The sequence below is a fragment of the Trichomonas vaginalis genome, chromosome V (assembly GCF_026262505.1).
Source record: "Trichomonas vaginalis G3 chromosome V, whole genome shotgun sequence".
NCBI lineage: Eukaryota > Parabasalia > Trichomonadida > Trichomonadidae > Trichomonas > Trichomonas vaginalis.
In genome coordinates, this window is record NC_067207.1 from 21696001 (window position 1) to 21711029 (window position 15029).

Here is a 15029-nt window from a genome sequence, read left to right on the forward strand (position 1 = left end):
GTAGTGCACAACAACAGCTCAGACCCAGCAATGGTACATCTCCTCTTAGTAGTGCACAACAACAGCTCAGACCCAGCAATGGTTATACTCCTCTTAGTAGTGCACAACAGTTAAATCCTCAAGCCACTCCTTCAAACCAATCATCTGGTACATACAATCAAATTGCTCCTAATCCCATCAGTTCCGATCAATCAAGTCAACGTGCCAATCCTCCTAATCCTCAATCTCGTCCGCACGACCAGTTTGTTGATATTCCACTTTCCCGTGGTAGACCCAAACAACCAGTTCCTGATGATCTCATGCAGGCCATTCTCAATTTATTCGAACAACATGGGCGACATGGTATCATCCCCACTTACCTTAGGCTTAATAAAGATATAGCATTCGCCCATGAGCATGAACAAGATTTTGTTCGAATGAAAGATGGCCTGCTTCCAGTTATGAGCTCAACACAGGACTGGTTTCAGAATGTGCAACGTGACAAGCCTCTCAATCTTATCTCTAAAGAAATCCCCGCTGACATTAATCAAGATGATAACCCTACTCCATATGCTATAAATTTACAAAATATCAAATATCTTCCTCTCCCTCTACCTCAGGCTCCATCAAGGCATATGGTCGAAAAGGCTTTTATCATTCTTGGATTAACACGTCCACGGGGACCCAAGAGACCTAAAGGGAGGACAAGATACGAGGCTTTACTTCCAAATCAAATCTGGCACGTTGACATTCACTTTCTCAATAAACGCAGAAGTGAATTATTGTATGGAGTAATAGATGATTGTACCAGAATGGTTTTGGAGTGGCAGCATCTCTCCTCCAAACATGCAAATCAGACCGTTAAGGTAATTGAGCGGGCCATAAAACGTTTTGGTCCCCCTCATACCATATGGTCTGATAATGGAGGAGAGAATAGAGGTGAATTCCTACAAGCGATGAGATGCAAAGGAATTCGAAATGTCTATATTGTGCCACATTGCCCTTACCAAAACGGTAAGATTGAGCGATTGTGGCCCAATATAGAAAACCGCAATCTAACATGGAGTAAAATTCAGAGTTGGGTCAATTCCTATAGCTCCAAGCCCCATGCCGCACTACCGACACGTCTTCTCAATGGAAGGAAAATCAATTATAGTCCAAATGAATTATGGATGAAGGGGCCCATTTGGAGACCAGGAATGCCTGCCAAATGGGTCGTTGATGGAGTTACCCAAGACTTTCTCCCAGGATCAGTACATGCTAGAGAAATACCAGAACTCCAAGATGAGGAAGAAGAAATCGATAATAAAGATGGTAAAAAAGAGAAGGAGGGACAAAGTGAAGAATATGAAGGTGGATATGAAGAAGAATATGAAATAAATTATGAAGAAGATAATGATGAATAAAATATCACTTTTTATATTTTTGACACGTAAAGTTATCACTTTTCTGTCAAACTGTTTTTATCGTTTCCGTATCTAACACGCACCAAAGTATTTGAGCTTGTGGAATGCTTTTTTTTATTGCTTGAGCTATCTGTGGAGCACAGTCCATGCTAATGTATTCTGGCTCAATTGTTACCCATCTGAGATAGGCGCACACGCAAACTTGAATGTTTTGATAAGTGTCTGGTTGACAAAAGAAATATAAAAAAGGGAAAATGTGAAAATCTTTGATTTTGCCAGTAAATGCATACAATGGAATGTTTGATCGCAACAATTTATAGGTGCTGTCTATATGAAATGTCTTGATACTATGCGCATAAGCTTTGCCTTCAAAAGGCGCGTAATAGAAACACATATTATTGTCTGAGACTTCAAATGCAATGAGATCATCTGGAGATTCTTCTTGTACTGTCTGAACAAAGATTTGCAATGACACAACATCGTCAGGAGAATATCTAGTTTGAAGAGCATGTATTCTCTCTGCAAATCGTTTGATTGCACGTGGTTTTTGAGCGTACATCTCTGGAATGGACGGACCTGTAAGAGGAATTTCAAGATCTTTGAATGCATTTAGCTGTGCTATCGCTCTTTGATTGTCATCTGTTTGGAAGTAATGTTCTAAATATTTGCGATAAAAGACAGACGAATATTGACTTTTGTCATTTGAGGCGGAATGATCATGTTCTTCAACTATTTTGATTAGTTTGTATTTATTTTGATCCAAGATTGCAACATTAAAATGTGCAGGACATTTTGGATATTTGCAGTGGAATGAAATCTGAGATCTTTCTTTCCTGACACGTTCACCATATCCATACTGTGCTTGTATTTCTTGTTTAACTCCAAATTTACAAAGATCCATAACAGTAAAGATAGTTTCTTCTTCTAATTCCATTTGAAATTGAAATGAAAATTAAAAATTCAGAAATTTGAATAGATTTAGTCTGTAATTAAATGAGAATAGCAGTTTGTTCGTCATTGTTTGAGGCAAGAGTATTATAGGAATATTATATGATGGATTTGAGTTGCATATAAAGAGTGCAAAAGGATAAAGAGAGAAATTTTGTTAGATTAAATTATTAAATTTTAATTCTTTATTTTTTAGGATTGTTAGCTTTGTAAGATTGCTTTCTCACAAGAGAAAACAAGCATAAGGTTTAAGCTGTATGTATTAAAGTTATAAATATTTGATTTTAAAAAAATCAAGATTTTAAACTTTAAAGGTATTAATTATGATTATCTTTCTTTAGCTTTGCATGCTGTATGCTACTTTTGGAAACTGCTCTATTGTATTAGAATGTTTTTAAATTTTGCACCTAAAAATGCGTAATATTAAAAATTAAGGTATTAATTATGATTATCTTTCTTTAGCTTTGCATGCTGTATGCTACTTTTGTCTTTGAGACATTCCATGATTTAAGTTAAGAAGCTTTAAAAAAAATGCAAAAAAATTGAATACTTTACTGGCTGGGCAAATTTGTCGCCGCCCCTTTTTCATCTGTTGCAGAATTTAATGACTATTATGCTAATAATAAAAAATTATTTGAAGAATTGACAACGTGTAAATTGAATAAAATGTTTAAAGTTGATGGATTCAAAATTTCAAAAATAAAAGGAGTGGTTAGTTTGAAATCTATTCCTCAATCAAGAATCACCTCATTAATGAAAATAGATGATTTAACAAAAAGAATAGAAATTATTGAAGAGCGAATAAATCAAATTATTGATTTCATAAATCATGACTCGTTGAGCCCGGGTCCTTAAAGCCCATCACTGAGTTCAAGGTTATATTCATCAAATATTTCATTATTAAATGCAACTTCTGCTAGTTTATTTATTTTTTCAATACGATCATTTGAAAGTCTATCGTTTAATTTTTTCTGAAGTTTTTCATTTTCTAGTTCTGAAACTTTATTTGGATGATATGTAAATTCATGAAATTCTTTGGCCTCGGTTTTGATCATTAATTTACAAAGAACTTTTGTGGTTGGAATTCGTTTGAACCATTTATTAGTTATATTCGTTATATATTCAATATCTGGAATTAATTCCCAAATTTTTGCATTTTCAATTAATTTATTATCAAATGCAAAAGCAATGGGTTTAATATTATGTTTACCTTTATAATATAAACTTTCTACATAATCATCGAAATAAACATCTACTTGTTTAACATTTTCAAGAATTGGTGAAAGAGCATCCATTAATTGATTGACGGTTACGAATCTTGATCCACTCATTTTCTTACGAATTAAAAAAATAAATTATTCAAAAATGTAAGACATGAATTTTTAAAGTTTATTTTTTTTATTTCATTATGTATGGGCTGGTGTAAATGTCTTACAATTTTGAAAATTTTTTAAATCTTGATTTATTCAAAAACGTAAGAATAAAAACCGTAAGAATCATACATTTTTTACTTCATATGTTAAAAAAAATGATACAAAATCGTTCAATATTGTATGAATTCTTACGTTTACAAAAAAAGTCACACAACCCTTCAACATATACTACTTTCATTATATGAAACTGTATAAACTTTATCTTTATCTTTGCATCTTTCATCACTTCCAATATATTTATATTTCAATTTTGATTTATTGGTTTCATATTCATTAACGTTTAATAATTCACAGTCTTCCTTTTTAAATAAATGTTTTATGTATTCAGGATTAACAATTCTATAATATTGCTTCCCTTTAAATCTTTGAATATAAACAGGAACACCATCCTCTAAAATTCGATAATCTATTTTATCTGGTTTTACTTGTTGGGTCATTTATGTAAGAATAAAAAAATAACTTATTTTAAAAATAATATGTTAAAATAATGATACAAAATCGCTCGATATTGTATGAATTCTTACGTTTACAAAAAAAGTCACACAACCCGTCCTATCCTACTACTAGAATTTGGTTTAGAAACTATAGTACAATTTCAAGCTTTAAGTATTTAATTTTATTGACTCAATAAAACAACTCCTGTAGCTTGGACTTTTTTTATAGATTCGAAAGAAATCAAATTTCAAATTCGAAATCATTTTATAAGAAGTCTACATTCCAAAAATAAGGCTTACTGAAATTCTTAAAAGAGAAGAATTCGGGGTTTAAAAAGAGCAAGTAATATTTGATATATTGTTTTGAGCATTGAGGGAAAATCCAATTCATTTAACTTGTATACTCTATTTGCATCATTGATTTTTTCCATTCTCGACTTATTATTCAAAGTTGATAAAACATCATCGAATATCTTATGGGAAATTGGTTTTTTAAGCTAGGGATAGTCAAAAGAATTGGTCAAGAAGATAGTGTGAGGAACTTCCAGCTTCAGAACAATATAATCTTTTTCCAATTCCTTATTAAAATTGGACCACATGTTCTCAGTAAAAATCGATTTTACGATATATCGTAAAATGGACTAGAGACGTTATAAATATATTTCCCAACTTAGATATTAACTAAATCCTTGTCATGTTGATCATGGATCGAAAATAAAAATCGGTTAATTTTCACCTTGCTAATGCAACGATAAATATGTTATTTGTTCAATTAAACAATCATTGTTAACTTTCAATAGAAAAAAAAATTCTGATCGCAATTCAATAGTATCATTATAAATAGAATAATCAATTTTAAATGCTTTTTAATAAAAATTTAAAATATTACGGATTCAAATCATTTCAATTGATTGAATATAAATTTCCATAATATCGCAGAATTTAAAACCACCACTGAAGAGTAGAATATATGGATTGAATTATGCCTCAATTATTTGATAGAATATTTTGAAATTGTTGGCTAATCATTGCTTCATTTTCAATTGATATGAGTTTTATCCCAGAAGGTGAAGATTCGCCGATTGCCGAAACAATTGGTAATTACAAACTCATTAGAGAAATTGGGGTTGGTTCATTTTCAATCGTTTGGTTAGCGCGCAACTTAAAAGCAGATCTAGATGTCGCCATTAAAATCATTCCAAAGAAAAGGATTGCAACCGATGTAAACATTATCCGTTTTGAACGTGAAACAAACTTTTTAAAGCAACTTGATCACCCATTAATTGCTCAATATTTTGAGCATCTTGAAGATGATAATTATCACTACTTTGTAATGGAATTAGCACCAAATGGTGATCTCTTAGCTGCTGTCAATCGTCAAGGAAAAATGGATGAACAACAGGCAAAATTGTATTTCGCCCAGTTAATTGTTGTTCTTGACTATTTGCATAACGATATGCTTGTAGCGCACAGAGATCTCAAGGCAGAGAATGTTCTTCTCGACAAAAACGAAAATATCAGATTAATTGATTTTGGCTTCAGCCGTTCATTCACAGCTGATGATCCTAACCTCAATACAACATGCGGATCCCCTGCGTACGTTCCCCCTGAAATGATCAAGAGAGAAGCTTACACCGTTCAAGCTGACGTTTGGAGTACTGGCATTCTGTTGTATTCCCTTGTTGTTGGAAGGCTTCCGTTCGAGGATTCCGAAAATAACGTTCAAAAGATCCTCCAGAAGATCGCTTATTCAGAACCTTTTTATCCAAGATTCATTTCTCCAGATCTGAAAGACTTATTAACAAAAATGTTAACAAAGCAACCAGATAAAAGAATTACCATAGCAGAAATCAGAAAACATCCATGGTTCCCGGCTCCTATCGCTGCCGAACTTGAAAAGTTCACAAAGAACAACTCTGGCTCATCTCAATCATTAGAATCATTTAAGTATGATGAAGACGTAGCAAAAGAGTGCTCAAATTGTGGAATTGATACAACTACTCTTCAACAAAGATTAATTGCTCATGAATTCGATTCAGAAACAGCAATTTACTTAATGTACCGTAAAAGAAAGATTACAAACTTACTCCATGGCGTTATTAAGCAAGGAGTAAGTAATGAAGTCAAAAGATCCACTTCTCTTACGAATGTTACGGGAAATAGCAATACACCTAAGATTGTTAGGAGGAAACTTCCTTCCCGCAGTACTACACAGCCAATCCATTAATTGTTAATTGTTTTATATTGTTTAATATAAATCTTTATTTTAATTTTATTTTGATTTCAATATTATTTAGCCAAGGCAAATTTATTTGTTAATTAATTAACTTTGAATTTTGTGAATTATTTTTGTTTTGTATCTGTTTTAGTGAAATCGATACATCTTCCGAAGATTATATAAGTTTGTTACGAAATCAAATTAGTGCACATTTAAATACAACTAAAATCAAAAGAATTAGAAGTGAATAGAAAAACTATTTAAGTTCTGAGATATAGCTAACTTGTACTCTATGATGTTAAAGTTGTAAAGCTAAAATACTGATATTGAGAGTGGAAGCACTTCTAAATAATCAAATGACTTTTTATGATATATATATCTGCAAAGTTTCTGAGAGCGAGAGTGAAAGAGAGAGATAAAGAACACCTACATAATGAAAATGTATTGGAAAATTTTGATGTTGGAAAAAAAAAAATTCAAAATACAAACAATTTTATTCAGCGTTTTCTTAAGAGAGAGCGTTAAAATATTGATTTAAACATGAAAATAGTTTTGAATTAGGTTTTGGGAACCTTTTACTGTATCTGTTCGAACTAAGTCGGATTCCGAGCCAATATCCTTTCCTTTCTTGAGAGAATCTATTGCTTTTGTCACGTTTCCTGCATTGTTATGAATTGTTGCAAGAATTTGTGGAATTGAATATTTATTATCAAAAAATTCTTGAATTCTTGTAATCATTCGGTATATTTCGATCTCTCGACCAACTTCTTTACCATTTGTTGAGTAATTTTCAAGGTTTTTTTGTTTTGGTTCTTTTTTAGGTTTTTTAGGTTGTAGAAGTGATGTTTTCTTGGCAGTTTTAACTGGTTTTGGTTCTTCCACTTCAGGGATTGATTGCACGCTTTCTTCTTCTGTAGATTCGCTTAAATAATGAGGAATTTGTTCATTATCACTTACAGGGGAAGGAATGTCAGGAGCATTAAACGAAGAGTCAGTAGTAGGCTCGCTTGGAGTTTCAACGGTTTTTTCTTCTTGTTTCGAAGATTCTGTTTTATCTTTTTTCTTTTCATTATTTGTATCTGGTTTTGGCGTAACCTTAATATTTTCATCTTTTTCTTTCGCTGGTTCTTCTGGATTGTGCTTTTTTACAGTCGAAATTAACAAATTATCTACTGTATTGAGACTTTCTAGTAATTTTTCAATTAACTTTGATTTGGAAGAATATCTAGATGCGTTGTTTTCTTCTTTTTTCTGTTGAGTTGGCTTTGATTTTTTATCTTCGTTTTTTTGAGGAGGTACTTCTTTTTTAGTAATAGCATTATCTGTTTCTTTAGAAACTGGCTTAGATTGCTGATTTAATAAGTTAGAATTTAGTTTTTGAGTTGAAGTAGTTGAAATTGTTGGATTTTCTTCAGCATCTGTTGTAGAATAATCATCTTCATCATTTTCGATTTGAATTCCTCCCGTTGCTTCAAGTCCTAGTATATTTAATTCATTCATCAGAAGATGTGAAATTCTGAAGTTTACATCACTAATCATGAAGTTTAACATCCAATCACTTAAACGAAATATCTTGTGATCACAAGGCATGTTGTGTCTTTTACACTAAAAAAAATTATACTTTTTAAATTTTTTAATGTCCGAACAAGATGAGAATCCTGATCAATATATTGAATTGCGAAGTATCTACAAATACTACATCGATTCATATAATGCTTTGTATCAGCTAAAAACCGAAAAAGATGAAGATTTAAGTTCTATTTACAATCAACTCAAAACAGAACTTATTGAAACAAGGAAATATTCTCCTGTTAAGATTGTAAGAGATGTTTTAAGTATCATTCCGTATAATAATCGCTATGCAAAGTCATATTTATCTCTTGCCAAACTCATTTCTGATGATTACCATGTCAAAGAGGTCAACAATGTAGAGCCAATTTCAAACTTCCTGTTCTATAAGGAATATGGAATTAAAATAGACAAAGCCTATGATTTCAAAGAATTTAAATCAGAAAACCTCGAAATTCATAAAGAAGACACAATTTACAAAGTAATTATGAACAACGACATAAAAAGATTCATTCTATTCACTGAAAGTGACGAATTTGATAGATTTCAAGTACTCAAAAGCAAATTATATCCTGATTCTAAGAAAGGATATTCATTACTTGAATTATGTTGTTACCACGGAGCAGTTGATTGTTTTAAGTTATTAAGAACGGAATTTAACTCAGAAATAACTCAAAAATGTCTCCGTTTATCATTTTTAGGCGGAAATCCAGAGATCATGAGTGAATGTTTGAAACATCACAAACCAAAAGAAAAATGCATGAAATATGCAATTATTTCACATAATATTGATTTTGTTACATTCTTGATGAATGAATACAAAATGAGGATCGATTCATACTATTGTGGAATGTATAATAATCTTGAATCATTTTTTGTTGATTTCGATCAAAAAAATAATTTTCGCAAGTGCTTTGTTTATTCTACTATGTTTGATCTTCCATATCTTTGTGAATATTTCCTTTCACTTGGTGCCGATATCAATGACAAAGATGAAGATGGAAGGACCTCTCTTCATATTGCTGCTTATTATGATTTTAAAGAAATAGCCGAACTTCTTATTTCACATGGAGCAAATATCGATGAAAAAGATAATGATGAAAAACTCCCAATTCATTATGCAGCATATTTTAATAGTAAAGAAACAGCTGAACTCCTTATTTCGCATTCAGCAATTATCAATGGAAAAGATAAATATGGAGAAACCACTATTCATAAAGTAGCATATTTTAATAGCAAAGAAACTGCCGAATTTCTTATTTTACATGGTGCAAATATTGATGAAAAAAATGAAGAAGGAAATACCGTTCTTCATATTGCAGCATTTCATAATAATAAAGAAACAGCCGAAGTTCTCATTTTACATGGTGCTGATATCGATGCAATAGATGAAGATGGAAGAACCGCTCTTCATATTGCAGCATTTCATAATTGCAAAGAAACAGCCGAATTTCTAATTTCACATGGTGCTGATATCTATGCAATAGATGATAAATTTGGAGATGCCCCTCTTCATCTGGCAGCACATAAAAATAGTAAAGAAATAGTTGAGAATCTTATTTTACACGGTGCAAATATCAATGAAAAAAATAAATTGGGAAATACCGCTCTTCAGAAGGCAGCAATGTATAATAGTTTAGAAGCAGATGAAATTCTTATTTTACGCGGAGCAAATATCAATGGAAAAAATAAAAATGGAAGAACTGCTCTTCATTATGCAGCAATTCATAATTGCAAAGAAACAGCCGAATTTCTAATTTCACATGGTGCGGCTATCAATGTCAAAGATAAATCTGGAAAAACCCTTCTCCAAGCTGCAAGATGTGAACATAGTAATGAAACAGCCGAACTACTTATTGCTAATGGTGAAAAATAATAAAAGAGTAAACCTATTTATAGTGTAATAGTTTAAATACTATCATCTAGTCAACAATAATGCACTTTGTATCTTTTAATTTTTATTTCTTATTAAATAAGGTCGTCAAAACAAAGTGCGGAAATTAAAAACCGCAGTTTGAGTACTTTCTGAGGGTCTGTTCGTCAGAAAGTATACATTTTTAAACTTTCTGACACTAAAAAATTTTTGGTCCTTTCAAAGTTTTTGACAATGTCAAAAAATATACATCGAGGTTCTCAATTTTCCTCTCAAACGGCGGTTTTTTAAAAACGCTCAATTTTTCATCGACCTTATTTCCAATATCAGAGATTTTTTTTGGATTTTCTCAGTTATATGACTCATGAAATAGGTGAATTTTGACCTTAAAACTATGAATTTTAATGTTTCTTAGAAACATTCGAAAAAAACAGAATATGTTATAAATATTTATTCATTTTAAAAATATTGTGTTTACTTAATTCTAAAGCAAATCAAAATTATAAATGCTAGCACGATGCAAAACAAAAACAAAAATGCATAATAACTCAACTTTTCATTGCCCGCAGGCGTTTTTTCATTGTTATCTTTGGCATTAATGTCTTCTCCATGTGAAATAAGGATTTTTACATCTTTTAATTTGCATTTCATAGCTGCTATGTGTAGTGGTGTTATGCCTTCACTATCTTTTGCATTATAATTTGCTCCATGAGAAATGAGTAACTTTATTGTTTGTTCACGATAATTTTCAAATGCATAATGAAGAGCAGTTTTTCCATATTTGTCTGCAATATTTACATTAATATCGTGCAAAATAAGATATTTAACCACCTCACTTCTGTTATCTTTTACAGCATAATGAAGTGCACTTTTCTGATCGTTATCTGTTGTATTGATATCTGCACCATGAGAAATCAGATAATCAATTATTTCGGTTTTACAATGAGTTGATGCAATTAGAAAAATAGTTTTTCCTTCATTATCTTTGGAATCTATTTCAGCACCATGTGTGAGGAGAATATCAATAACTTTACAAGAACTTGCATAATGAAGGGCACTTCTTCCTGATCCATCCTTTTCATTAGAATTGGCACCATGATTAATAAGCATCTCTATAGTATCTTCAAAATTGTTTTCCGAGGCATAATGAAGTGCCGTTCTACCTCCATTATCTTTAGCTTTGATATCAGCATCTTTTGAAATCAAAAATTCAACAATTTCTTTAATTCTATTTTCTCCTTTTTCGGCTTCATTAGTGTCATTAATCACTACATAATGAAGAGGTGTTTTGTTTTCGTTATCTTTTTCATTTACATTTGCATTGTTTGATATCAGATATTTTATCAAATCAAAGTTTTTATTCTGTGCTGCTAAGTGAAGAGGAGTTCTGCCATGAAAACCATCTTTTACATTAATTTCAGCATCATTTTCGATGAGTAATTCAGCTAATGATTTGTAGTTTTTTTCAACTGCATAATGAAGCGCTGTTTTTCTATAATCATCGCGTAAATTTACATCAACACCTAACGCAATAAGTGTTTCCGAAACATATTTTTCGTTCTCAATAACAGAAATATGAAGTGTATTTATGGGTTTTTGATATTCTTGATTATTTTCAGACTCTGTATAATCTTCATATTGAGAATTTCAATTTTGATATTGATAATTTCGATTTTCATTTTGAGAATTTCGAGATAAATTATTTCGAATATTACGAAGGGCCCAGTCAATCGGTGTCAATTGTTTCGAATCCATTTCATCAGCTTTGGCACCATTTGAAATGAGTATCTTTATTGTTTCATTACTATTGTTTGATGCAGCATAATGAAGAGGTGTGCTCCAATGAAAATCTTTTGCATTGACATCAGCTTTATTTGAAATAAGAAAATCAGCAATTTCATAATTATTAAAAATTGCAGCCACATGAAGTGCAGTAATTTTTTTGTAATTCTGATTAGTTTCTTTGATATTTGCTCCATGAGAAAGAAAATATCCGCAGATAGATTTGATAAAGAAGCAAGGTGAGTAGATGAAACAATTATTAATATCTTTTGTTCGATCAAAATATAAAATAAAGGCTTGAAGGTTTTGATATTCACCGCAATCCATTAAATTAATATCTATGTGATATTCATTCATCAAAAATGCAACAAGATCTATATCATGTGAAATAATTGCGAATTTCATGCATTCTGCATCTGGTTTCACTTTTTTTGAACATTCATTCATAATGTATTTATTTTTGCTCAAAAATGAAAAATGAAGGCATTGTGAAGTGATACATCTATCGAATTTTTCATAGCAAGCTTTAAAACAATTAACTGCTCCGTGATAGCAGCATAATTCAAGTAACGAATAAGGTTTTAATCTAATGAAATAACCTTCTTTTAAGTCCGGATAGAAGGGGCTTCTTGCTAATTCATTCAATTCAGGCGAATATCTTCTCATAAATGATTCAAATAACTCTTTGTTATCATTAACAAGTGCTTTATAGAGTTTGTTTCGATCTTGAATATCCACTATAATAGGATCGTTATGAACATCGTCAATGTCAATTCCGTATTCTTTGCTCATGAAGTACTTAAATAGTTTATTGATCCATTTGAAATCTTTGATTTTAAATTCATCTATAACTGTCTTGAAGATCCTTAAAAACAATCTGAAATTTTTATTATTGTAAATCGCTGCTGTTTGAATGGCTTTGAGAATCTGAATGGGCGGATAAATTTTCTGTCGAATTGATTGCAGAATTCTATCTTCATCACAAGCATTGATCTTGTACAACGTATTGAAGAAATCAATCTGACTGCGTGATAATGAATTTAACTCTTCGTAAGGACTTGTCTTTATCATAATGTTCTCGCTTGTTCCTAAAAATACAATCTGCCGATAAAAAAACAGTTATGTGAATTTTTTTTTATTTGAAAGACCGTCTTATCATTTTCAATTGTTTTCAAAAAAGTATTCAATTTACAAATTGACCATTTTAACTCATATTTATTTAAGTTGGATGGAAGACAAAATTTTGAGAGTATAGGGATCCAGACAAACGCTTATTAAAACTGTCATAAATCTTATTTTTTTCAGAATGATGTGTAATATCTACATTTCGACGCACTAGATAGCTATCTTGTTTGGAGAAATGACGGATAGGATCTCCAAAATTCAAAATATTACCTTCTCCAATTTTGAAAAATTTACATTTAAATCTATCTCAATCTATTCAAAAACTAATTGAGATTGGAATCTGAAAGACAGCATCCTTCGATTATTTCCATTTTTAATCAATGTAATTCATTCGTTGGAATTGGAATTTGTAAGAAAGTCATAATTAATACGACATTGTATGTTAATAGTTCATGTGCAAGAGTTCTAACTTTATCAAGAGAAGAAACAAGTTCTGATTTCAATATCTTGGTTTTATGATAATATGATACAAATAAGCCATTTTCTGCATACAAAGACAAACAAAAAAATCGAAGAAAATTTGAGTATATAGAGATAAGATATTTAACAACTTCAAGATGATATTTGAGTAGGTGCCAAAAGTGCTTACTCTTAAACAACCGTCGGATTTCCGGGTGAAATCGTGACACACTTTCGTCTTTCGTAGGCAGTGGTGGTTGTTACAAAAGGTAACTTCGAATGTAGCGTGAAATCTGCAAAAAAAATTCTGAAATTTAAATGGAGAACACAAAAATTGAATAGTTTACGTCAATAAAAAAGAGAAAAATGAAGCCAATGTGTCTCGAACCTAAGACTTAGAGCAGCAATCCCACTGTTTATCAAATTACACTACATGCATCTCTCACCTCAGTGAATGAGATCAACTATATGATAACTTTTTCCCCATTATATTCTTGTGGAAAAGTGACAAATAGCAACTTTGACCCTCTCTCGATGATATTTTTCTGATGCAAAGATGAGCGGAGTTTGTCCATTTTTTTAACAACATCAAGATTTATAATTACCATTCTCTATAAGAGATTTAATTAGTTAGATATTTTTTAAAATTTTTGACTAGTCAAAAAAGAAAAAAAAAAGATAAAAGATAATGACGAGATATGATGTCCGTATTGTTGATATAGATTCAGAGAAGCCACCAGAGGCCAAAAGATGTTTTCTACTTTCCGATGTGCATGGAAGAGCAGATGATATCGATACAAAATATTTTAATTATGATTTCGATTTTCTCTTTTTTGCAGGCGATATGTCAAATAAAAGTAAATATCACGAAATTAAAAGTTTCAAGAAGTGGATTAATAAAATGAAAGCAAAATATAAAATTGTAGTTGCAGGAAATCACGACCTTGTTTTTGATAGAGAAGAGTTCAATGACATAATAATTGGCAATCACACTGCTCAAGAAATACGTGATTTGATTCTCAAGGATAAAAATATCATATATCTAGAACATGAAGAAATAACAATTGAAGGGATAAAAATCTTTGGTACTCCTCTCTCCAATATTCGAATACATCAGGCTTTTAAAGAACCCTATGAAGATGAAAACGATCCACATGAAGAATATTTATTCTTTTCAATTCCAGATTCAACAAATATTGTTTTATCTCATGGAGTCATGAAAGGTTATTTAGATAAAGAGCCAAATTCAAGATGCAAAGGAAGTTATGGTCTCCGCCACGCAATTGATCGTGTCAAACCAGATTTATTGATATGCGGTCATATGCATGGCTGTCAAGGTCACACCACTCATAATAATACCACTGTGATTCTTCCTTCATTTTGTAAGCGTGATAAATTTGGTGAAGAAACAAATAACCCCTATATTATTGATATAATTCCAAAATTATCATTAAGGATGTCAATTTGGAAGAAAAGTGAGAAAATTCCTAAAATGCTAAAAATGAATTTTCCAAACGTATTTTTTTATCTCATTTTTTTGATTTTGAAAAAAATTTGGAGAGAAGAACTCTTCGTTTTTGAATTTTATCACGATGGTTTTAAAGTATATTAGACACATGTATTGGTATTACTATTTTTGTATATTTTGAGAGAAAATCCCTAAAAAGTGAGAAAATCTAAGACGGTTTGAGAAAATATATAAACTATTGAAAATTTGAATTAAACTTCTAATTTGGAAAAAAGAAATTTGGAAAGAAGAAAATTCAAAAATCGAGATTTAGACTTAGCATCAAATGGAGAACA

At 31.1% G+C, this 15029-nt stretch overlaps 7 protein-coding genes across 7 annotated transcripts, besides 2 other annotated features; 4 read left to right on the top strand and 3 right to left on the bottom strand.

Annotated features, from left to right (window-relative positions):
* Window positions 1-416: 416 nt before the first annotated feature.
* TVAGG3_0379480 (integrase core domain-containing protein) lies at window positions 417-1385 on the top strand (the record flags this gene model as incomplete). The annotated part of the gene is made up of 1 exon (XM_051232049.1): window positions 417-1385. The coding sequence occupies one exon, from the start codon at window positions 417-419 to the stop codon at window positions 1383-1385; it is 969 nt and encodes a 322-aa protein (XP_051101779.1).
* A 16-nt stretch (window positions 1386-1401) lies between these two features.
* Window positions 1402-1463: a mobile genetic element.
* Window positions 1464-2914: a mobile genetic element.
* A 2306-nt stretch (window positions 2915-5220) lies between these two features.
* On the top strand, window positions 5221-6427 carry TVAGG3_0379510 (protein serine/threonine kinase protein; the record flags this gene model as incomplete). The annotated part of the gene is made up of 1 exon (XM_001321723.1): window positions 5249-6427. The coding sequence occupies one exon, from the start codon at window positions 5249-5251 to the stop codon at window positions 6425-6427; it is 1179 nt and encodes a 392-aa protein (XP_001321758.1).
* Window positions 6428-6915: 488 nt separating this feature from the next.
* On the bottom strand, window positions 6916-7966 carry TVAGG3_0379520 (uncharacterized protein; the record flags this gene model as incomplete). The annotated part of the gene is made up of 1 exon (XM_001321724.1): window positions 6953-7918. One exon carries the CDS (start codon window positions 7916-7918, stop codon window positions 6953-6955), a length of 966 nt encoding a protein of 321 aa, XP_001321759.1.
* Window positions 7967-8054: 88 nt separating this feature from the next.
* TVAGG3_0379530 (ankyrin repeat and SOCS box-containing protein 4 family) lies at window positions 8055-9863 on the top strand (the record flags this gene model as incomplete). The annotated part of the gene is made up of 1 exon (XM_001321725.1): window positions 8055-9863. The coding sequence occupies one exon, from the start codon at window positions 8055-8057 to the stop codon at window positions 9861-9863; it is 1809 nt and encodes a 602-aa protein (XP_001321760.1).
* Window positions 9864-10334: 471 nt separating this feature from the next.
* On the bottom strand, window positions 10335-10970 carry TVAGG3_0379540 (ankyrin repeat protein family; the record flags this gene model as incomplete). Its single annotated transcript, XM_001321726.1, has 1 exon — window positions 10335-10970. The coding sequence occupies one exon, from the start codon at window positions 10968-10970 to the stop codon at window positions 10335-10337; it is 636 nt and encodes a 211-aa protein (XP_001321761.1).
* Window positions 10971-11507: 537 nt separating this feature from the next.
* On the bottom strand, window positions 11508-12434 carry TVAGG3_0379550 (integrin-mediated signaling pathway; the record flags this gene model as incomplete). The annotated part of the gene is made up of 1 exon (XM_001321727.1): window positions 11508-12434. One exon carries the CDS (start codon window positions 12432-12434, stop codon window positions 11508-11510), a length of 927 nt encoding a protein of 308 aa, XP_001321762.1.
* A 1477-nt stretch (window positions 12435-13911) lies between these two features.
* TVAGG3_0379560 (serine/threonine protein phosphatase family) lies at window positions 13912-15026 on the top strand (the record flags this gene model as incomplete). The annotated part of the gene is made up of 1 exon (XM_051232050.1): window positions 13915-14838. One exon carries the CDS (start codon window positions 13915-13917, stop codon window positions 14836-14838), a length of 924 nt encoding a protein of 307 aa, XP_051101780.1.
* Between the last annotated feature and the right edge of the window lie 3 nt (window positions 15027-15029).